The following is a 25,015-nucleotide window of genomic DNA, read 5'->3' on the forward strand; positions in this document are numbered from 1 at the left end:
AAGAGATTTAGTGACTAATATATTTAGTCACAAATAATGTTATTTTCTATGACTAAAATTTAGTTACAAAATATATTAAAGTTAGTCACAGTAAGATTGATGTATTGGTCACATAAATACCAATATTCACTTTCAACAACTAAAAAAGTAAACTTTAACAACTAAAATTTAGTCACGAAAAAGCTAATATTTTGTGACTAAATAATTTAATAAATAAAAAATTACATAAATTAATTATTTAATGACTAATAATTAGTCATAAAAACTAATTATTATTATTTTTTAATTTAAAATATATTCATTTAAATTATATAATAAAAACAAATTATTCAAAAAGCTTTATTTAAATAATATTGAACACATTTATTCATTACATAAAAATTACAATAGCAATCATAAAAAATTCAATTACATAGTCCTTGCTTGAATTGTATTGTCTATGAACTATAACAACAAACTCCATGAATCAGAGTTGCCAACATGGAAAACAGAAAAAAGTTACCCCAATACAAACCAAACTAACTGAACAAAAAAAAAACTAACACTAAATTAGGCAAACAAACATAAAAAAAATGATCTAGCTCCAACTCAAAAGCTAAAAGCACACACCCCTCAAACTCTTAAAGCATTCTTTGAGCATCTATAGGCATGATCTGTGAAAGATTACGCAAGTAAATGATAGCATTCTCAACGGAACCTGAAAGTACTCTGTTTCTTTCCATTGGCACATCTGTGTCTTCATCGAAGTCAAGAGCAACCTTTTCTGCAGAGGATCCCAAAAGTGGTTCTAAATGAGGATAACCATCACGTCGGAAACTTTTTATACTCCACCATTCCTTGTAGGAAGGCAAGAGTTCAAGCCCAAGTGTCAACAGGAAGTAACAAATGCTGTGACAAGTGCAAAAGCCATGTCAGATCATATCATATTTCTAAGGAATTCGTACTCAATTCTAACTTAAAAAATTATAAATGGCAAGATATCCAAAACAATTTTTTTTTAAAAAAAAAATGAGAAGATATAAACCTCAACACCAAGATAGAATATAGAGGCACCAGTTACATTCCAATCAAAAGCTGCATCACTAGATTTATCTTTCATCCCTTGACGCAGAAGAGCTAGTGATGCAAGCCCATCAGCATAGCAAAACCCTGGAGATAGTCGGAAGAAATTCTGCAAGAGTAGAGTACACAAGTTGAGAATGATAATTAATTAATAATGTCCTACAGTGCATAGTACTGAATCACAAAAATATGCTAATTTAATGAGGTTCATTCCTCTTGTAGTGTAAAATATGCTAATTTAACAGTTTTCACAGCAGCACAGTTTCATACAGGTACTGAAAGAGAGTATTTTTCAGCTTGATTTTAATACATATTCCCCATTTCTTAATCAAAAATAAAATAGTTGATATTAGACTTTCACTCCTGCTTTTTCAATGAACAGGAAGGTTAAAAATTTATGCACAATCCAAACCTTAGTCATTTACTTTGATAGTAATGTCTGAAGAAACACTTCTCCAGTTGGCTAATAGAAACTCACCTTGAGAAAAGAATTTGCACTAACAGTTGACTTAATAAGCCCCATAATGAAAGATATGACCATAAGAATGAGTCCAGAGAAAAAGTTGATCAAGAGAACTACATTCTGCAGAGAATAAAATATTTTTATAAGCTTGAAAGCGTAAGCAGAAATTATGATTGTCCGGACATCGATAAGGATAAAAACATTTCTCACCTGAGCCATAGTATGGTCTGAAAAGAAGAAAGAAAGGCAATATGTTGACGATGCAACAGCTAAACCATATCCCAAAAACATGATGACTGTTTGCAAGAAATAATCCCTTCCGATAAACTGATCCAGACCTACAGACAATCAATTTTAATGTAAGTAAAAGTGAAATTGAACAGGCTTATTCTATTCTGGACAATAATGCATTGCTTAAAAAATACATGCATCTATATATTTATCTAAAACACTGCAGATGTAGACACAAGAAAAAAGAGCATTCATGAGAATTAAAAAAAAAACAATACATAACACTTTTAAGTAACAGATTTCTCAATAAATAGTTTGTATGCTTATCAAAATACATTAAAATAAAAAAAAATTAAATTGATATTTGTTTTATGCATTTTGAATTGCAAAGTGATCTAATTTTTTAACAATGATTTAGTAGTTCAAAATCAACAACTTTTCTCTATAAAATATTATTTAAAGATAAGACATACCAAATATACTAAAAAGACCAATTGCAAAAGAGAAAGGAAATAAGAAGCTGATGAAGTCCCATATGTAAGTGGAAGCCCAATATGAAAGTATAGAAACCTGATGAAGGAGGGCAGAATTAAGACAGATTCAGATCAAATTAAATATGTTAAGCATAACAAACATTTTATTCTTGAGGGTAATTGTATTTATTTTGATTGAATTATTAATAAAGCGAGTTATTGATATAAGGCAAGCTGGGTAAAAAGAAATTTTATAAAAATAAATGAAATTAGATATACCAAAAAACTTTCTTTGATTATCTTGCAACAGAAAGAGATCTACAACAGTAAAAGTTCCACTCTGCATTATCTTGCAATGAGAGAAGTTAAACATAATATAACAGTACTATAAATCTCACCTTTTGAAAGAAAAAAAAAATCATTCTTTGTGGTTATGCAATAAATGAGTTCTCAATTAAAGCTGAGCTTAAGTTCAACTATGTTTTATGTTGGCAGATTTGGTTGTTTTTGAAAAATAGTGCAACTCACAGTAATTGCATTCCTGCAACATCTGATATGCTATAATTACTTGAAGGAGTAATATGAGGTAAAGGAACTGTTTTGATGGCTAAAACTACATTCATTAATAGCTCCTGTGATATCACCACCACTGTTGAGCTCCATTACTAAATTATTTCTTTTGTCCTAGATTGAAAAATTCAATACATTACTCCTAACTTAACATAGCCAGCCTCTCATTTGTTAGCTAATGATGGTGTTTTAATTTAGATGTAAAATTAGTGTTATTTGCAATAGGAGTATGCCTCATGGCTAGCTAGTCATACTGCTCTTATAGCTTATTTGCCTTAAAAGTTCTCCCATGCCACTCATTTTTTAGTGCCAGCAAATATGAAAATAATTGAAAAACAAACTTACAATTGCCTTGATGCTATCACCTGAAGAATCTTCACAAGTTCATCGTAACTCCAAACTATTTCTTTCATTTCAATCTCAATTCACAAACATTTAAGATCTAGTTTTTCCTATTTTCTGACACAGTTTCAGCTGCCTTAGCCTGCTAATAGAAAGAGTTGATGAAATTGATCAATGTCCCCAAACACTATGTTACTGTTCCATCTTGTATGACTTATCATATTTTAAAACATGACCAATGTGACAAACACAAATGGTCTAATGGAAGAGACAACAATATAACAACTGTACTAAAACTACATAATTAGAGTCAGTATTTTTATTAGGATTTATTAATATTTGTATTACTTGTCTTAATTCTCTTAAATTGATTTACCCAACTTATTTATATGAAATGTAAGAGCATGGAAAGCTTACCATTTTTTAGACCAGATGTTGCAACTGCATTGCTTGAAGATTCTCTTATTATAGGAATTACACCATCCAAATTATGAAGCCCCACAACAATACCCTATGTGCATATTCATCAAAACAGTGAGAATAACTCATTTTCTTATAACTTTGTAGGCAATCCAAAACAAAATTACAACTCCGATTTCAAAAATAATTCAACATTGAACAATTGAACATTTTGCAGCAAATAAATAGGAAAAAGAAAATATATATAATCGGAACGAAAATATAGATTAACCTGTAGTCCGTAAGCTATGAGTCTCAAGAACAAGCATCAACAAAGCAAAGAATTCATCTTCATAGTCTAAAACCTTATGAAGAAAGGGTCTTCTGAAAGCCAATACCTGTTAGGATATACAATTACACACAACCCTTAACAATGGAGCTAAGTTAATGGCAATGCTTCAATTTCTAACAATCAAAAGCAATACATACATAATTATAAAGCTAATACCATGATAACCAATGTGTGATAACTTTCTACGAATATGCCATGTCTAATGCCGAATTTTTTTATAATTAATCATATAAAATCCTCTAAATATTTGACCAAATCATATGCTGTTTCTCTACTTTATTTTTATTTTAAAATGTATTATATTTGTTTAAAAATTGATCTCTGATTACCCGGAGTTAATGCAGAGAATCATATACAAATTCCATGAAAATCAGTGATAAAGAACAATTAAATAAAAAAAGTAAAACCTGTCACAATATAAGCTTAACTGTGCCAAGAGAATTCTCTCACAATAAGAGAGAAAATAAAACCTGTCAAGAGCAATTACCTCATTTTAATTTAGCACGAGTATATACCCAACTCCCAAAATCAATCCAACTAAGGATATCATGTTCTTCCAGACACAAGCAGCTACTTTGGACCACTATATGAAGAGAGAAGCAAGATCAATTCATATATAAGTAAGCTAGTTTTTTACCTATATGAACTACTCGTAGCCGCCGCTGGCATGGAGGGTTTAACACTAGACGAGGCGTCCTTCACTGGTTTTGAGCAACCCAAGCAACAAATTTCCATTAGGCTCAAAAGGCATACTAAGAAAAATACAAGATATATTGGGATACACAGAGGAGAGATAGAGAGAATAGTAGTGGTACTACTTTGGCAGAAAAAACATATTATGTGTTGAGACATAATTTACCCAGTAGAAAAGATAAGAGAATGAACAATTCCCTTCATTACTTTCTGTCTGGTGTGTAAACTATGTCAAAACTATATTATAATACACTCAAAAAGAACATCATTAGCTATCCAGTAATAATAATCAGAATTCAGCCCTTGCTTGTTGAGCAACCCCTTAAAAACTACAAACCAATATTCCATTCCAAAAGTGAGTGAAGAATCATCTACTCTGGCCTTTTAATCTGTGCTAAGCCTCACAGCCTCCACATACTAGGGTCCTGCAGTTAAGAGAAGAAGAACAAGAACATTTAACATAATGAACTTATACTACTACACTCTACAACACAAATATAACCCCAGATGAGCCTGAAAAAAAGCAGTTAGTAGTATATAGTCTTCAGGTGAATGATAATTTTGAAAGTAAAAAAAGTTTTATCTTATCAAAAAAGCTCAGATTAAAAGGTTGATCTGATATGAAGGTTGACTAGAAAAGTATTATTCTATCACATAATTTAATTTTCATCTAATTTTCTCTTTTTACTTCTTCTCACACTGACAGTATTCACATGCTTGGAATTGACAAGACAATTCTGATGCCATTCCAAGTACTCTCCCAAGACTATTTTCAGGTCAATTGAGGTCCCCCCATTATATTAATTTAGAGCTTGGCTCAAGCCAAGAAGACAAGAAAGCAGTATTACCAAACAGAGAAGCATCTTTATTTGCCATTTTATTTATAAAGTTATTTTTTAATTTCAAATTTCATCAATATACTCTCAACCCAAGTCCCCATGTTACTAACAATGTACTTTATTTCTATCTGATTAGGGTACTAAATTGAAGGAAACAGCAAAACATTCACTAGTTCAATTTCACATGGGGTGTTTAGAATTTTAATGTTATCATCACTTACTTTTATTACTTCTCTCTAATATCTTCTGTTGAAATTTTAGCTTCTAAATAAGCTTATCAATAATGAGCAAATACAATACTTTGTGTCATTAAATCTATAAAAATAAATAAATAAATAAATAATGAGCAAATACTAACTAAATCTAATCCCAGACAGCAATACATTTTGGGCAACAAAGAAACATATCAAGGAGCTTATGAATGGAAGTACTCACGCAATCGAGCAACCAGACCGTCGATGCCTTTTCTTCCGAACCATCTCCTTCCTTCTTTGAGGTTGAAGAACAACCTTAATGGCAGTATCAAAAACAGCTTTGACATTCTGAAGAAGAATATTATTTTTCAGTTTTAAGAAAACATTAACATGAATCAATACCCAACTGATAAACTGGTATGAATGTTTCAACAGAAAACATCATAACAATCTATGAACTCTTCTGTAAGCTGTACATAAATAATACCTGTTGATTTAATCGATCACTATTCACTAAAATACTAGGCGAAATTTCAATGACCATACAATTCAAAACCACTGATATAAGAAGAATAAGGTAAAAAGAAAAAAGGAAAAAAAAAGGTTAGCAGAACATCATCCTATAAAAATATCATGTATCCACGAAAAATTGGACACAACCCTCTAAATTCTATCCAAAGACTTACAAATCAGTGATCTTCGAAACAAAATCAACCACTCTAAGCTTAGTTCCCAACGGTAAGCGCAGGTGGTGGCAGTGGCGCCCGAACTGTTGCAGGTTTTGCACTTGCTGCAGTCATGCGTCCACCGTTCTCAGCTCTCTGATAGCCATCCCCTCCACGGTTTGCCACTCCTCCTCGGTTCCCATTCCTGTTTCCAAAGTCCGACCTACCATTGAAATCACCACGACCACCATTTCCTCGGCCACCTCCATAACCACGTCCTCTTGTTCACTGTCGAGTTGAATTTAGTAGAAGAAAACGTTTGCCAACGTACAAAGGAAAAAGAAGAGAAGAGAGTGAGTGTTATTACATTTTCGGTTTACTGGGTGCGCCCGGGAAGCTGTTGAGACGGTGAGCTGAGCTGATGAGGTTAGAGAAAGCTGAGACAGTTTAATTTGGGGAAGAAGACGAGAGAGTATGGTAACTGTAAGGCAATTGAAAATATAGAGGGAAAATTTGGAGTTTACCTCCAAAAAAAAAAATATTTTAGGTAATTTATTTAGTAGCAGTTTGTTTTTAATAATAAATAAATATATGTTTTAAAAAAACAAATAATATAATTATTTGTTATCTTTATACATTGGTTAATATTTTAATAAAAATATTTTCATATTATATTAAAAATAATATATCAAACTAACATTAATATATCCAGAAAAAAAAAATTAATATTTATAAATTGTCCATCCGTATATAAGCAAATATAATAGATAAAATATATAATTCAATGCCACGTTGTCAACTCATTTGAACTAATAAATTTTATTATTAAGTTTGATTCATACTTAAAAAACCTTATTATTAAAAATTATTAATAAAAGTTAAAAAAAAAATACAGCTAAATAAATATAATAATAAATAAAAATTTATTGTAGTACTCACTGCTACAAAAAATTAATATAACTATAAAGTAAATCTAATATAACTAAAAGTAACGATCATAAAAATTGTATTCTGATCGCCATAACAAAAACTAAGTACAACCAAAAGTAGCGGTCATATAAAATTATATACCCTACACGTATAAAGAACTGTGCACTCATTCCATTAATATATAAGACTTCACAAAATCGGCCCATTCATCTCGTATTTCGTTTATCTCCTGGTTGTTGTAAGGCTTGTCATCTTTGAACTGTACAACCAGAGATAGATAACATTGAATTTATTTTAAATAAAAACTTTATCAAATGAATCATGTATGTCTAAATACCTTATCCTTCAAAAAAGTTGCAGGATTTTACTGAGTCATAATGCTTTTGATAATCTTCATGCAGTAATATCCACACTGTTGATCGTCCGGTTGTCCTCGACACCTGTACTGCCTGATCTTTATCTCAGCCCTTTTTCGTATATTTTTGCTGGGTCATGTAGGTTTCCAAAGCACTACACCAAAGAGAAGTTAATTAGTGAAAGAATTAGTAAGAAAAGTTAAATTAAAGAAAAAAAAATGATGACTTACGTTGTGACACAATTTCTAATTTCATTTTCAATTGGCTTATTCTTTGGGTCAATGAATGCCATTGACTGAGTAGCAGCCTGGATGATTATCACTACCCAGTGTTGACTACTGCACATAATTAAAAAAGTTTAGTGAACCCCCTGATCGATCTATATTTACATATATTAAATTATAAATCTACTTACGCATGATTCCAGGGACAAATCAACCATTGATCGGGTTGTATTTCCTTCAACCGCTCAATGAGATTCAGTGTACGTCTATTGGGATCTTTATAAGATATTGAGGATACTAAAGCAGGATTTAAAAATGCATATGTATTATTCAAACCACTGATATTAAGTGAATGTTCCTGCAAATAACTGAATCATAAAATTTTATTAGTAAAAATTTACAAATATAATTATTAACTTAAATATTAACCACTATACCTGCACCAAATAGTCATGACATTAGTTCCGATCCATCTCAGCTCGCACACATCTATGACATCTTCCTTGTCGATCCAACACTCATGGCCAGGTCCGAACAATTCTTGTTTAAGCTCATGTTGTACTGTTTTCTTCTGATGCCATTTCTGAACAATCCCTAAAAGTGTCGTCAACAACAATGTCTTTTCAGGTGGAGTGTAGTGTGATTCATGAAACATCTCTGGCCTCTTCAAGTGTATCAGTGGCTGAGTAGGCGAAGCCAGAGGATCTTGGGTAGCTTTCATCTTTCCTTTCACCTACAACCAAAAAAAAAAAAGAAACACTTTAATGTGAAAAATTAAGATTTTTCAACATTAAGGCTAATTATAGTTTACCTGGAGTGAACAAGCTGAAGGCATATTTATTAGTTTCTTCGGCCAGAAGACGAAATGTTTCACAGCTGAACCCACTTTGAAGAAGCCTTCTTGCTTTAGAGGGCATGGCAGATCGGCATTTTCTTCAACAACCTTTTCTATGAAGACACGTTTAAAGTCACAATGCTTCTTCTTTTCTCCATGTACCGTGATCTCACCTTTCTCATCCGATTTTTCTAATTTGAGATACCCAAATGCAACTAGGCCATTTCCTTTGATGTTAGGATCAATCACGTGCAAACTGCACTCAATTGTCTTTATTTGCAAACCAAACAATAAACAAGCTTGTATTATAATATGAAAATTAAGTAAGTGAGATATGACAAGTCACTAAGTAGAATTATAATTGTTTTAAAACTCAAGTGAAAAATATCTTATCCGAAGTAACCGGAGACGGTGCTGGTGGACCAGATGCCCTGGCGGTTGTTGGTGATTGTGGAGAAGAACAGTCCCTAGCAGCAGGTGGTGGTGATGGAACAGAGGTAGTATCAATACGAGGTGGTCCAAACGATGGTGGAGATGGTGGAGGTGGTGGTGGTGGAGGCGGTGGTTGTTGGATGCCAAAAATAGGATGATTGTTGGGTATGTTCATAATATCTTTGAGTTGTTGTGAAAAATCTTGGCGTTCATTTCTTACCTCTTGAAGAATCTCATCTCGCACCTCATGTCGTATCTCATTACGCATTTCTTCTCGCATGTTTGCAACACGATCTTCAATTACTTTTTCAACTTGGTGGTTTGAGTTTTTTTTGTTAAGGGCAGGTCCTAATCCAGGTATATGACCACATCTTTCACTACCCAAAACCTCAGCACGGATTTCATCTTCCATTATTTCCTCATTATTCTCTTGACGTTGTCGTCTTAACTCAACCATTCGATCCTGTATTTTTAAAACAAATAATTTTAGAGGAAAATTAAACAATTTATTTTGAAAGAATATAACAAGTTAAGACATACATATCGTGTTCTTGCTTCCTCATTACACCAACCATTTTCTGCATTCCAGTGGGTGTTCCTAAATAGCTCAATTTCTCCAACATCATTAACTAAAGACTATTTAACAAAAAAATTGTTAGTATAACTTTTTTTTTTTTAAAAAAAAAAACATTATTATTCTTCTGTAAATACTCTTACTCCTTTTGTTCGATGTTGAATAAAAGATTTTGATCCGCCTCGATGATTATATGGTACTTTAGCTTTATTTTTAGCTGCCACAACCGAACGTTTCTAAATAAAGTAAAAATAAATGACATCATATGATGTTAATACTATATCATTAATAAACATATAGAAAGTATAAATTATACCTGCCAGTTAGGATTACCAAAGATATTGTCACACAGCCAGTGCCAATCTTGGTCCGTCATTCTATGATTTAAAGGTCGATTAGCCAGTGGATCCTTTCCTTTTTTGACAACATCTTTATAATGAGCATGAAGTTGGTTTCTATAATTTTTGTAACGATTTGAACAATGTCGTTCAATGATGTCATGCATGTGTCTTTCTTCCTTCGGATCAATTTTGAATTTGTCCTACATAAATAGATTAAAATAATTACAATATTTATTGAAAGATAAATGTTATGTAAAAGAAATAATAAAAAGAATTATGTAGAAAAAAAATTATTTTTGAATAAGTTAAGTAACCTTAATACGAGTATGAATAAGTGCCTTATCCTCTGGTGGGACATTCTTCCACCCTTTATATTTAAGAGGTGCATGATTTCTTACTATAAAACCAATTTCTGATGCTAATTTTGAAGCATTGTCTCCTACCGGGTGAAGTTCTCCCTTTCTAGCTGTTACTGGCAACTTACTTTTTGTATCCGCAACTACTTTACTTGTGCCTTTACTTCTATTTTGGCCACGAGTTCTTTTCTTGGTTGGGGCTATAAAAATAAATACAAAATGTCTCAGAGAAATATTTGATAAAGATATATTAATACAAATTTATTAATTTACAAATTAATTAATAATAATAATTATATAAAAAAAGCATACCAGTAGATTCTAAATCCTCTTGTTCATTTTGAGTACTCTCTGTTGGTTGTGTTGTAGTGGAATAATTAACTCTTGAAACTGGTAAAGACGGAGTAGTAATGGGAATCTCAGATGATTGTTCTGAAATATTTCGCGTTGATCGAGTTTTATTAGGGATATCAATTGCTTTTTTTTTCGGTCCCATGTTCCTATAAAATTCCAAATAACTAATAAATTTGAAGTGGTACTAAATTAAATAAATAAAAATTAATATAAAAAAACACTATGCAATAATATAAAATTACTTATAAACTGTCATCACTTTCATCTGTAGATGAACATTCAGAATGTTGTAATTTCTTATCAATATCCCCTATATCAGTCTCGGAATCTGATATATCATCATTGCTTTCCCTTACATTACTTTCATTCAAAATTTGATCACAATTAATTATTTCAAAATTAATATGTGATGAGTTAATTTCTATCAATTCTGCATTTGGATGGTTAAGAGGAATTTCGACGTTTGACTCATCAAATGTTATGTCAATATCATTTGATCTCTCTTCTTGATAAGCTTCTGTATAACTATTGGAACCATCTTCTTCTGCATCTACACTTTCAAGTATTACTTCTGGAACGTCCCATAAGTGGCGTTGATTCACCTTATCAACCACTCTCCATTTCGAACCAAACTTATCATCTTCCAAATATAATACCTGATTTGCTTGGTCGGCAAGAATATAAGGTTCTTCCTTATACCATTTTGAGCTGACATTTATACTTGTGATATGGTATTCTTGGTGTGTTCTTTTCTTTTTGGTATCAGTATCATACCAGTCGCATTGAAAAAGTACCACTTTATGATCATATATATATGATACTTCTAAAATATCTGTTATGACACCATAAAAGTCACACGTACTGCCACCATGTTCACCTTCAACCCAAACACCGTAATTTTGAGTGGTTCGTCCGACGTCCCAAATTTCAGTATGATAGCGCACGCCATTAACTATACATCCATTATACGAGAAGATTCGATGATCTGGCATACTTGCAAGAGCTAAGACTGATTTTGTAATTTGATGAGGAGATAATTTAGATTTTTCATTTATCTGTAAAAGTATTATAACTATTAGCTTTAAGTAGAAGCTATACTTAACGCAGTTGTAAAAAAAATACTTACTTTTTCTTTGAACCAAAATGAAAATTCCAACTCTTGAGTTCGAATGATGTCTACTACGCCTTTAGATTGTAATAAAGCTTTGTGCTCGCTATTTAATAAGAAAAAGATGATATAAATATTTGTGCAAAATGTATAAAAACTAAAATTTATACGATAATTATAAATCTTACTCGATGTAAGGTTGTAACTCCGGACAATTATTTAAAATGTACCAGTGCAGCTTGTGTAACACCCTAACTAATTTAGGCGTATTACGTGATTTTTAAACGTACTGTGCAGCTCGTTGCTAATCAACGAGGTTTATGGAAAAACGTGATTAATTAAAATTTTGCTTTTTCATTAATCTTATAAACCATTTTATCAAAAAGTCTCGGGATCCCGATTTATAAAAATATTTACAAACTTTTTAACTGTTCAACTTTTACATCAAAATAAGTCGTCTAACGACATTTACAAAATCTCAGCCGTGCTGTCCCGAGGATCGTACGCTCCAGGCCTAACCGCCCCGACATGTACAACCCCATAAGCTCGCTCACGGTCCATCAGCAACTGCCTTGCCTTTACCTACACATGCAACGTAAACTGTGAGTCGACAGACTCAGCAAGAAAAGCATAATAACACCATACATAAAACTGACTGCCGTGTCCAACACGATACTGAGTCCCGCTACTGCCATGTCCAACATGGTACTGAGCACTACTGCCATGTCCAACATGGTACTGAGTTTTGAACGTTCAGGGGACGGTACTATTGACACGTAACAACCTGATCGGTCGAACCGGTCATACTCCGAGCTTGGTCATACTCCGGCTGTACTGACGTGTTACTATATCCTCCCGATCGGGCGAACCGGTCATACTCCGCCTTGGTCATACTCCGGCTGTCCCGACGGGATACGTCAATAGCACGGAACCACCAACCAAGTGTCGGCTGATCGGTCGAGCCGGTCATACTCCATTCTTGGTCATACTCCGGCTGTACCGACGTGACGGGGTTGGGTGGTTCGAAGCCTAAATACATATCTAATGTAATCTAACCGGCTTCCTACATGCACGCTAAACATGTAATCTACATATGCATACTGTTATACTAATCTTACACGGATTCCGATTTCGGGTGTGCGGTCAACTTTAGGCCCGAAGGCGAACGGCGGATTGCGGCTCCTAAACCATAAAAACCACAACGCTATAAGTGACACGCTAAATCACTTCCCGGGGACTAAAACTCGAAACTAAAAGTTTCCCTATCGATAAAAAGCATGGCAATACCCCTAAAAACCCAAAAACGAGGAAAACTAGGGTTCTGAAAAATCCCCCATCCGGAAGTCCGGTTGCCCAACCGGAATTCCGGTTCTGGGAAAATCCTGAACCCCATCCGGAATTCCGGATGCTCAACCGGAATTCCGGTTCCTCGCAGGCAGCAACCAAAAATTCCCAAATCTCGACCAATTTATCCCCAATTGATCCCAAACTTTCCAGACCTCCTACATAGGTCCTAACAAACATTTCCAAGGCCTCAAACCTACCCAGAAACCTCACAAGCAAATTTCACCATTGAAGACCAAGCTTTGAGTTCAAGAACTCAAACTTGGTTAAACCCACTAGCATGCACCCTAGCCTAGTTAATTCTACTTAACTAAGCAAGAAAAACCCTCTGCAAACTAACAAGAACACCCAGCAATTATACAGAAACAAAACATGCATTTTCACTCAAAATTTCATAATTTTCACATATAAACCTCTAGCATGTTCAACCTAGTAATCAAGCATTAAAAACAACCCTAAACTAACATGCTTAAACACAAAATAATCAACAGATTACAGCAGCAACAACAACATAAAAATCCAACATGCAATTCACATTTTCATACATTTTCTTCAAGAATTTAAAGAGGGAAAGAGGCATGAACCAACCTAGCTTGCAATAGACCTTAAAGGATGAAGAATAACCAGCCAAAATCAAAGGAAAAACACCTTCTCCTAGCTGCTCAAGGCTGGCCGAAAGTGAAAGAGAAAGAAAGAGAGAGTTTGAAACTTTTTTGGAATTTTTCTAAGTGTTATAAAATGAAAGAAAAGTCATTTAATACCATCTTAATAAAACCATTTCAGCCAAAAGATTAATTAGAAATAAACATTTAATTCCATTTAAAAAAATCACATAAGACAAAATATCATTGGGGCAAAAAGACCATTTTGCCCCTCCATACTAAAACCACATAATAACCACTAAAGGGGTATTTTTGGGACATTCTAAATTCCCGGCCATTCCCGACATTCCCAATGTCTAAAACCCGTCCCCAAAATACTAACATACTAAGTTGTGATCTCTACTGAGCCAAACGCCGCGTTCCAAAATACCGGACACCGGAAATGCGAAATATAAAAACTGCTGATAACATACTCATGCATATCTGAATTCCATAAATATCCATAATAAATTATTTAAATAGCTATAAATAATTTCCTGATTAACATAAATAACTGCTAATTTCCAAATTAACTAAGCGGGCTTTACAACTATCCCCCCCTTAAAAGGATTTCGTCCCCGAAATCTAACCTGAATAACTCTGGATATTGAGCTCGCATATCTGATTCTAGCTCCCAGTGGCTTCTTCCACCTTCTTGTTTCTCCGCAGAACCTTGACCAATGCTATGGTCTTATTCCGAAGGACTTTATCCTTTCTATCCGGGATCCGCACTCCGTTCCTCATAAGACATATCCGACCGAAGTGAAGGCTCTCATAACTGAGTATATGAGAGGGGTCTGAAACGTATTTTCTCAACATTGAGACATGAAATACGTTGTGCACTGCTGATAAAGCTGGAGGCAATGCTAACCGATATGCCACTTGACCTATCTTCTCGAGAATCTCGAAAGGTCCTGTAAATCTAGGGCATAACTTGCCTCTTTTCCCGAAACGTTTAATCCCCTTCATCGGAGATACTCGCAAAAACACATGGTCCCCTACTCGGAACTCAACATCCCTACGTTTCGGATCTGCGTAACTCTTCGTGCGCTCTGGGAGGCAAGCATTCTAGCTTTAATCTTCTCTATTGCCTCATTGGTCCGCTGAACTGACTCCGGACCTAGGTATTTCCTCTCCCCTGTCTCATCCCAGTGGATAGGGGATCTGCACTTCCTACCGTACAACAGTTCATAGGGTGCCATCCCTATCGTACTCTGATAACTGTTGTTATATGAGAACTCTACTAACGGTAGGTATTTATTCCATGAACCCTCAAAGTCCATAACACAGGCTCTCAACATGTCCTCTAATATCTGAATTGTCCTTTCGGACTGACCATCTGTCTGAGGATGGAATGCTGTACTGAATTTTAGCTTTGTACCCATTGCCCGTTGCAAACTTTGCCAAAATTTGGAGGTGAATTTCGGATCCCTGTCCGAAACTATAGACTTCGGTACCCGTGAAGTCTCACTATCTCCCCGACGTATAACTCGCCAATCGATCCACCGTAAACGTTGTTCTAACCGTGAGAAAATGAGCGATTTCGTAAATCGATCCACCACTACCCAGATGGAGTCATACATACCCGTGGTCCTAGGTAACCCGACCACAAAATCCATCGTAATGTCCTCCCATTTCCACTCTGGTAGGGTTAGAGGCTGCAACAACCCTGCTGGTCTCTGATGTTCAGCCTTGATCTGCTGACACGTGAGGCATCTCGAAACGAATTCTACCAAATTCTTCTTCATACCGCTCCACCAGAAGTACGGTTTCAAATCTTGGTACATCTTGGTGGTGCCGGGATGTAGAGAATATGGAGTAGAATGAGCCTCCTCGAAGATCTCGTTTCTCAAGTCCACACTGTTCGGGACACAAACCCTGGCTTTATATAAAAGCATCCCACTATCTGACACTGAAAAGTCCTTGGCTTGACCAGCCAATACCTCATCTCGGATCTTCACTAACTCCGGATCTGTCGTCTGAGCAACTTTTATTCTTTCTAACAGATCAGATTGCAGCGTTAAGTTGTGTAGCTGACCTACCACAAACTCAATGCTGGACCTGACCATATCCTCTCGCTAGGCGAGGTGAGATCTGAACCATGCTAGCCACTTGCCCGGGACCCTTTCTGCTCAGGGCATCGGCCACTACATTGGCTTTCCCGGGATGGTAAAGGATCTCACAATCATAATCCTTCACTAGCTCCAACCAACGCCTTTGTCTCATGTTCAAATCTTTCTGAGTAAAGAAATACTTGAGACTCTTATGGTCGGTGTAGATCTCGCACTTCTCACCATACAAGTAATGCCGCCAAATCTTCAATGCAAAAACCACTGCGGCCAATTCTAAATCATGAGTCGGGTATCGCTGTTCATAATCCTTTAACTGACGGGAGGCGTAAGCGATAACCCGATCGGCTTGCATCAATACGCACCCCAAACCCTGTTTGGATGCGTCACAATAAACCACGAACTTCTCCTTGTCCGAAGGCAAAGCTAGTACCGGAGCAGTAATCAACCTCTGTTTCAGCTCCTGAAAACTAGCTTCGCATTTATCTGACCAGATAAATCGCTGATTCTTCTTTGTAAGCTCGGTTAGGGGCATTGAAATTTTGGAGAACCCCTCCACGAACCTACGGTAGTACCCAGCTAACCCCAAGAAGCTTCGATCTCATCCTTGTCTTCGGTCTCGGCCAATCCCTGACGGATTCGATCTTCCCGGGATCCACCTTGATCCCATCTTTACTCACTATGTGCCCTAGGAAGGACACTTGAGACAACCAGAACTCACATTTCTTGAACTTGGCGTAGAGTCTATGTTCTCGAAGTCGTTGCAGTACCATCTGGAGATGTAACTCATGCTCCTCTTCTGACTGAGAGTACACGAGGATGTCGTCGATAAACACGATCACACAGATATCGAGGAAATCCTTGAATACTCTATTCATCAGGTCCATGAATGCTGCAGGAGCATTGGTTAGTCCGAATGACATAACCAGGAACTCGTAGTGTCCATACCTAGTGCGGAAAGCCGTCTTTGGAATGTCCTCCTCTCGGATCCTCAACTGATGATAACCCGAACGGAGATCAATCTTAGAAAAGACCGTCTTCCCCTGAAGCTGATCGAACAAGTCATCGATCCTAGGTAATGGATATTTATTCTTCACCGTCGGTTGTTCAACTCTCGTAGTCGATGCACATCCTCATAGATCCATCCTTCTTCTTCACGAACAAAGCCGGGGCTCCCCAAGGTGACACACTTTGGGCCGAATAAACCCTATGTCAAGCAACCCCGGAGCTGAATCTTTAACTCCTTAAGTTCAGGAGCCATCCTATACGGGGCTTTAGAAACCGGATCCACCCACAGTGCCAAGTCAATCACGAAGTCAATCTCCCGTTGAGGTGGTAACCACGGAAGTTCTTCGGGAAAAACGTCCGTAAATTCCCGAACCACACCGATGTCCTACGGCCGAATGGTGTACGGCCGAGTGGTGTCCACCACCACGGCCGTAAACCCTAAGCACCCACCGTGCAATAATTCTCTCGCTGACATAGCCGAGATCACCGGGATCCGAGATCCCTGAACCAAACCCACAAATACGAACGGTTCTTCACTTTCCGGTTGGAAGACCACCATCTTCCTCTTGCAATCAATGCTCGCCGAATATTTAGATAGGAAATCCATTCCTAAAATAATATCGAATTCGACTAAGCTCATCTCTATCAGATCAGCGCTTAACTCTCTACCATCTATCCTGATCGGCATAGACCTAATCCACCTATTGGAGATAACCAATTCTCCGCCAGGTAACAGGGTTCCAAACCCTGACTCATATCTATCAAAGGGTCTACCCAACTTACTAAAGACTCTGGCCGCCACATAAGAACGTGTAGCCCCAGAATCAAACAGCACTGAATAAAACGAGTCGTTAATAAGAATCGACTGTAACAACCGATGGCGGCATCCGCATCGGCTGCGTGATCGCGAATACCCCGGGCCGGAGTGGGCATCGCCGGAGCTCTCGGTGCCTCCGGCGGAGGCCGGGGACATTCCCTCTTGAAGTGCCCGGGCATGCCACAATGAAAGCATCCCTGCCCCTTGCACTCTCCCCGATGATGCCTCTTGCAGATAGGGCACTCGGGATAGGAGAAGCGAGTCTCATTACCACCAGGACGACTCCTGCGTTCGGTTCCCCGGAACCTCTTGTTCTGACTCGAGCCGCCGGAAGCAGTGGGTGCCCTCTTCCTCTGATCAATGGCCGAACCACTACTCCCCCTGCTAAAGCCTGATGCAGGAGGGGTAGGAGCTCCGCCACCGACCGGAGTACTGGCTAAATCTGACATACACCCCACTGCGCCCTCAGCTCGCAGTGCCTTCTCCACCATCTGAGCGTAGGTGGTGCTGTCGTCAGTGGTAATCATCAGGTCATGCCTGATCTTGGGATTCAACCCGTCCAAATACTTCTCCTTCCGGCTGAAGTCGGTCGGCACAATTCCCGAGGCTAACCTCGCCAACCGGTCAAACTGAGTAGTATACTCAGTGACACTCATGTTCTCCCGCTGGGTCAGGTGAACGAATTCCTTTCTCTTGGCGCTTCTAACCGCCTCGTTGTAGTACTTCGCGTTGAAAAGTTCCTGGAACCTCTCCCAAGTCATGGTGGTGACATCGTGAATCTGAGACACCATGTCCCACCATACCAGGGCATCCTCCTGGAACTGAAAGGTGGCGCACACCACTGCGTCGTTGCGGTGACACCCATAAAGTTCAAAATTCTCGTGATCACCGTAAGCCCTTTGCTCGGCTTTCGACACATCCGGACCTCCCGGGAATACGGAGGTGCTTGCTTCCGAACCGCTCATATAAAGGTTCCAATCGTGGGTCGCCACTACCATCTCGGCACAGGCGGCGAGGGCGGTGCCACCGGAACTACGCTTGCACCGGCTGCGGGAGCACCTGGCTGTCTCAACCTCGGAATCTCGAGGTCTTGCTCTTCGATCCGGCTTGCATCTCCGCAAACCGCAATTCCCGATTCGGGGCTCCCCGATCGGGGGGGGAGCACAGGCAGCCTGTGGCGGGTTCTCATCACCCCGACCACGAGCCCTGCCTCGGGGACCTCTACCTCGGCCCCTAGCAGGTGGGGGAAACCGAGCTCCCTCTCCCTGATTCGACCCCACTGAGTTGCCTCGACTCCTGGTAGTCCGCCTGGCGTCCATCTAGTTAGAACCGCCTGCGAAACCAAGAGTTGGCATATCAGGTCGTATTCAAGGCGAGCTTACTAATGCCGCTTAATTTGGAAATTAGAAATGAAACATGCGCCTATTCTACTATCAGGCTACTAACATGCTTCCTAACAGGCTTTTCTTTTTTTCATAACTGAATAAAATAAACTACTAAAGCAATAAAGGCTTACTGAACCGTGAACCGAGCTAACTGCTGATGATGATTGTACATGTCGTGACGATCTTCGGAAGACAACACAGCGGCTACGATACCAAATTGTAACACCCTAACTAATTTAGGCGTATTACGTGATTTTTAAACGTACTGTGCAGCTCGTTGCTAATCAACGAGGTTTATGGAAAAACGTGATTAATTAAAATTTTGCTTTTTCATTAATCTTATAAACCATTTTATCAAAAAGTCTCGGGATCCCGATTTATAAAAATATTTACAAACTTTTTAACTGTTCAACTTTTACATCAAAATAAGTCGTCTAACGACATTTACAAAATCTCAGCCGTGCTGTCCCGAGGATCGTACGCTCCAGGCCTAACCGCCCCGACATGTACAACCCCATAAGCTCGCTCACGGTCCATCAGCAACTGCCTTGCCTTTACCTACACATGCAACGTAAACTGTGAGTCGACAGACTCAGCAAGAAAAGCATAATAACACCATACATAAAACTGACTGCCGTGTCCAACACGATACTGAGTCCCGCTACTGCCATGTCCAACATGGTGCGAGCACTCTTGCCATGTCCAACATGGTGCGAGTTTTGAACGTTCGGGGGACGGTACTATTGACACGTAACAACCCGATCGGTCGAACCGGTCATACTCATTCTTGGTCATACTCCGGCTGTACCGACGTGTTACTATATCCTCCCCTGATCGGGCGAACCGGTCATACTCCGCCTTGGTCATACTCCGGCTGTCCCGACGGGATACGTCAATAGCACGGAACCACCAACCAAGTGTCGGCTGATCGGTCGAACCGGTCATACTCGGCCTTGGTCATACTCCGGCTGTACCGACGTGACGGGGTTGGGTGGTTCGAAGCCTAAATACATATCTAATGTAATCTAACGAGGCTTCCTACATGCACGCTAAACATGTAATCTACATATGCATCTTTGTTATACTAATCTTACACGGATTCCGATTTCGGGTGTCTTGCCAACTGACTGGAACTGAAGCTGAACGGCGGATTACTGGCTCCTAAACCATAAAAACCACAACGCTATAAGTGACACGCTAAATCACTTCCCGGGGACTAAAACTCGAAACTAAAAGTTTCCCTATCGATAAAAAGCATGGCAATACCCCTAAAAACCCAAAAACGAGGAAAACTAGGGTTCTGAAAAATCCCCCATCCGGAAGTCCGGTTGCCCAACCGGAATTCCGGTTCTGGGAAAATCCTGAACCCCATCCGGAATTCCGGATGCTCAACCGGAATTCCGGTTCCTCGCGAGCAAGAACCAAAAATTCCCAAATCTCGACCAATTTATCCCCAATTGATCCCAAACTTTCCAGACCTCCTACATAGGTCCTAACAAACATTTCCAAGGCCTCAAACCTACCCAGAAACCTCACAAGCAAATTTCACCATTGAAGACCAAGCTTTGAGTTCAAGAACTCAAACTTGGTTAAACCCACTAGCATGCACCCTAGCCTAGTTAATTCTACTTAACTAAGCAAGAAAAACCCTCTGCAAACTAACAAGAACACCCAGCAATTATACAGAAACAAAACATGCATTTTCACTCAAAATTTCATAATTTTCACATATAAACCTCTAGCATGTTCAACCTAGTAATCAAGCATTAAAAACAACCCTAAACTAACATGCTTAAACACAAAATAATCAACAGATTACAGCAGCAACAACAACATAAAAATCCAACATGCAATTCACATTTTCATACATTTTCTTCAAGAATTTAAAGAGGGAAAGAGGCATGAACCAACCTAGCTTGCAATAGACCTTAAAGGATGAAGAATAACCAGCCAAAATCAAAGGAAAAACACCTTCTCCTAGCTGCTCAAGGCTGGCCGAAAGTGAAAGAGAAAGAAAGAGAGAGTTTGAAACTTTTTTGGAATTTTTCTAAGTGTTATAAAATGAAAGAAAAGTCATTTAATACCATCTTAATAAAACCATTTCAGCCAAAAGATTAATTAGAAATAAACATTTAATTCCATTTAAAAAAATCACATAAGACAAAATATCATTGGGGCAAAAAGACCATTTTGCCCCTCCATACTAAAACCACATAATAACCACTAAAGGGGTATTTTTGGGACATTCTAAATTCCCGGCCATTCCCGACATTCCCAATGTCTAAAACCCGTCCCCAAAATACTAACATACTAAGTTGTGATCTCTACTGAGCCAAACGCCGCGTTCCAAAATACCGGACACCGGAAATGCGAAATATAAAAACTGCTGATAACATACTCATGCATATCTGAATTCCATAAATATCCATAATAAATTATTTAAATAGCTATAAATAATTTCCTGATTAACATAAATAACTGCTAATTTCCAAATTAACTAAGCGGGCTTTACAGCTTGTTATACTCATTAGGTTCTAAATTGCGAAATTCCCTTCCACCAAATAACCTTGTAGGTTGATCAAAAACAGACAACGTTGATTCATTTTGTACCTCACTGAGATCCCAATTACGCTCTGGACGATTGAATTTTGTTTCAATCCCGTGAAGATACATCGAACAAAAAGTTAAGGCCTCCTTACCAACATATCCTACAGCAATTGAACCTTCTGATCGTGCTCTATTCTTAACTAAATTTTTTAGAGAACCTAAGAACCTAAAAAATTAAAATTCATCATTAGAAAAATATTCTTAATTTTTAAAATAAGATAGATAAAATTTTATTTTAAAAAATAATTAGTATTTTACCTTTCAATAGGATACATCCATCTTGTATGTACCGGACCACCTAACTTTGCCTCTGAAGGTAAGTGCACTGCTAAGTGGATCATGACATCAAAAAACGCTGGAGGAAAAATGGATTCAAGTTTACATAAGCACTTTACAATTCCTTTCTCTAGTGAATCCAAGTCTTCAACGTATAATGTTTTTGCGCACAACTTTCGAAAAAATAATGAGAGCTCGGAAATGGCAAGTATCACATCCTTTTTCACATATGGTCGCAACCCAACTGGTAATAATCTTTGCAGCAAGACATGGCAATCGTGACTTTTTAAGCCAATAATTTTACCTTCACTTATATTGACATTCCTTGAAATGTTTGCGGCATACCCATCTGGAAATTTGACCGACCCTAACCACGTACAAAATTTTCTCCGGTCAACTAATGGCAATGTGTAACATGCTTGTGGTTTAAACCATTTATCTCCTTGTTTCTTCAAGTGTAATTCTTTGCGTAGGTTCATCCTTTGTAAGTCAAGTCTGGCCTTTTCAGTATCCTTTGACTTCTTATCTATGCATAACATTGTACCGTAGATACTTTCACAAATATTCTTTTCAATATGCATCACATCTAAATTGTGTCTCAACTTTAATTTTGACCAGTATTCTAACTCCCAAAAAATACATTTTCGACTCCAAATAGGTTTATTCTTTTGGGTTTTTCCACCATTCACATCAACCTTTAATCTTTTTCTCCTTTGCACGACTTCTTCTAACAATTTTACATTATCGTCTTTAGGTATTTTTCCTAGAATGAACTGATCAACTGTTTCCAATTGTTTTAAGATATCTTCCTCTGATAATATTTTAGGAGGAGGACGACTTTCAATTTTACCATCGTAGCGTTTATCTTTTCGCCATGGATGATCTAATGGCAAAAAACGACGATGCCCCATATAACTAATTTTACTTAATATGGGAAACGACAAAGCATCCACATTACAAACAGGACATGCCTTGTAACCTTTTGTGCTCCATCCAGATATTGTACCATAAGCTGGAAAATCATTTATCGTCCACAATATTGCAGCACGCATTATAAATTCTTTTTTATTTGATACATCATATGTTGTTACCCCTTCCTCCCATAATTGTTTTAGCTCATCAATTAGGGGTCGTAAGTAAACATCAATGTCTTTACCTGGAGAGTTGGGACGAGGAGTTAATAATGCCATTATGAAATTATTTTCTTTCATACATTTCCAGGGGGGCATGTTATAAGGCACTAATACAACAGGCCATATGCTATAGCTTGTGCTCATGTTTCCAAATGGATTAAATCCATCGGTTGCAAGTCCCAATCTGACATTTCTGGGGTCTTTTGCAAATTCTGGAAATTGTTTATCGAATTCTTTCCAAGCTTCTCCATCTGCAGGATGTCTAAGTACACCTTCAGTATTTACACGCTTTTCTTTGTGCCACCTCATTTCATCTGACGTATGTCGTGACATAAAAAGTCTTTGTAGACGTGGAGTAATTGGAAAGTAATGCATTTTTTTCACCGGTACATTCTTTTTCTTCTTTCCTTTATGTTTGTACCTTGAAAATCCACAAGTAGGGCATTCTGTAGCATCTTTATATTCTTTCCAAAATAGAGTACAATCATTTTTACATACATGAATTGTCTCATAACCCAATCCAAGAGTGCGTAACATTCGCTTAGCTTCGTAATGAGACTTTGGCAGCTTATGATCAGTCGGAAAAGCTTGACAAAGTAATTCAAGTATCATATCGAAACATTTGTCACTCATTTTATTAAGCACCTTGATATGCATCATTTTCACCAAAAATGTTAAAGAAGAAAATTGTGAACACCCTGGATATAATTCTTTCTCTACTTCGTCAAATAATTCTTTAAAATTTGTAGGTTCATTGTAATAAGTTTCCTCCCCTCCAATTTCATCATTTTGATTAGTTTCAAAATTTACTCCTCCAGTAAAATCTTCAATAACGTCAAACATTTCATCATCCTCCTCCTCAGAATCTTCGTTGTCTTCATTTATGTCTGACTCTAAATCATCAATATTGAAGCTTGAAGCAGTTTCGTCCTCGCCGTGATATACCCAGTTTGTATAAGATTTAGAAAAACCATTGACCCATAAGTGTCGCTCTACTGTTTCTAATTCGTGATAGTAGAAGTTCACACAATCGGTACAAGGACAAGGAGTTTTATTCTCATCATTCAAGTGACTACGTGCGAGGTTAATAAAAGTACTAACCCCGTTGGTATATTCTTCTGATAATTTGTTATTAGACCATATCCAACTTTTATCCATTATTATTTCTACACAATAAAAATAATAATTATTAAACATTAATAATTATTAAACATGTGTAAATATAAGTACTCTTAAATATATAACATACAATGATAATTTTATGATAATATTTTAAGTTTTCGAATTGTTTATGTTTTCAAAATAGAATTTTATCGATGGTTTATTGTTGTTAGATAAATAATAAAAATTTATAAACCTAACTAATAAGTATAATGTCAAATTGATTATTAAGATATAATAAGGTAGAATACTTTGTGAACAAAGAAATAAATTGAAAGAAAAATAATTTTATTTATTAATTTTTAAAAAATATTGCTCATATAAATAAAAATATAAATGAAAATTTAACACTATTTTTTAACAAATATAAAGGTACCCAATATAATACATTAAAATTAATACAAAAAATTAATTTTATAGGAGTAAAACTAAAATTATTATAATTTTTTATATAAAATTCTAATTTATGAAAACATGAGTGGGCCCAAAGATGGTATAATTTTATTTACATAGAAACCCATATAGTATTCAATGAAATAAAATTAAAAAAAATAGTATTTAGAGAAATTTTTATTTTTTTTTAAAAAAATATATTTAATTATCATATTTCTAGTCTCATTATTATTATTTTGTTTAAATAGTTTCTTATAAGTAATAAGTCTCTTATTCCCCTCAGCTTAATTTACTTTAAAGCCCCTATCTCAGCTGCTTCGTAAATTTAATTGTATTTTCACACTAAATCCCTTATAAAAAATTAGGAAATTGACACGTATTCTTCCAT

The 25,015-nt window shown here is 36.9% G+C and overlaps 1 protein-coding gene and 1 long non-coding RNA gene across 8 annotated transcripts; both read right to left on the reverse strand.

The window, feature by feature from the left end:
• Positions 1-348: 348 nt before the first annotated feature.
• Positions 349-6,771, reverse strand: LOC115725744 (uncharacterized). Of its 7 annotated transcripts, none has more exons than XR_009688395.1 (11): positions 6,305-6,771; positions 5,860-5,966; positions 4,380-5,010; positions 3,559-3,938; positions 3,145-3,286; positions 2,509-2,569; positions 2,230-2,326; positions 1,736-1,863; positions 1,541-1,645; positions 1,025-1,171; positions 349-888 (listed from the first exon to the last, which is right to left on the reverse strand). It is a non-coding gene; the product is annotated as an uncharacterized LOC115725744 (long non-coding RNA). The 7 variants fall into 7 exon arrangements; XR_009688399.1 differs by lacking the exon at positions 2,509-2,569 and having other exon boundaries at positions 3,559-3,652; positions 3,833-3,938; positions 4,530-5,010; positions 6,305-6,592; XR_009688397.1 differs by lacking the exon at positions 2,509-2,569 and having other exon boundaries at positions 3,145-3,283; positions 3,559-3,652; positions 3,833-3,938; positions 6,305-6,592.
• Positions 6,772-10,927: 4,156 nt separating this feature from the next.
• LOC115710789 (uncharacterized) lies at positions 10,928-24,231 on the reverse strand. The gene is made up of 3 exons (XM_061118111.1): positions 21,923-24,231; positions 21,668-21,830; positions 10,928-11,740 (listed from the first exon to the last, which is right to left on the reverse strand). Exons 1-3 carry the CDS (start codon positions 24,229-24,231, stop codon positions 10,928-10,930), a joined length of 3,285 nt encoding a protein of 1,094 aa, XP_060974094.1.
• Positions 24,232-25,015: the final 784 nt, after the last annotated feature.

This window comes from Cannabis sativa, chromosome 6 (assembly GCF_029168945.1).
Source record: "Cannabis sativa cultivar Pink pepper isolate KNU-18-1 chromosome 6, ASM2916894v1, whole genome shotgun sequence".
Classification (NCBI taxonomy): domain Eukaryota; kingdom Viridiplantae; phylum Streptophyta; class Magnoliopsida; order Rosales; family Cannabaceae; genus Cannabis; species Cannabis sativa.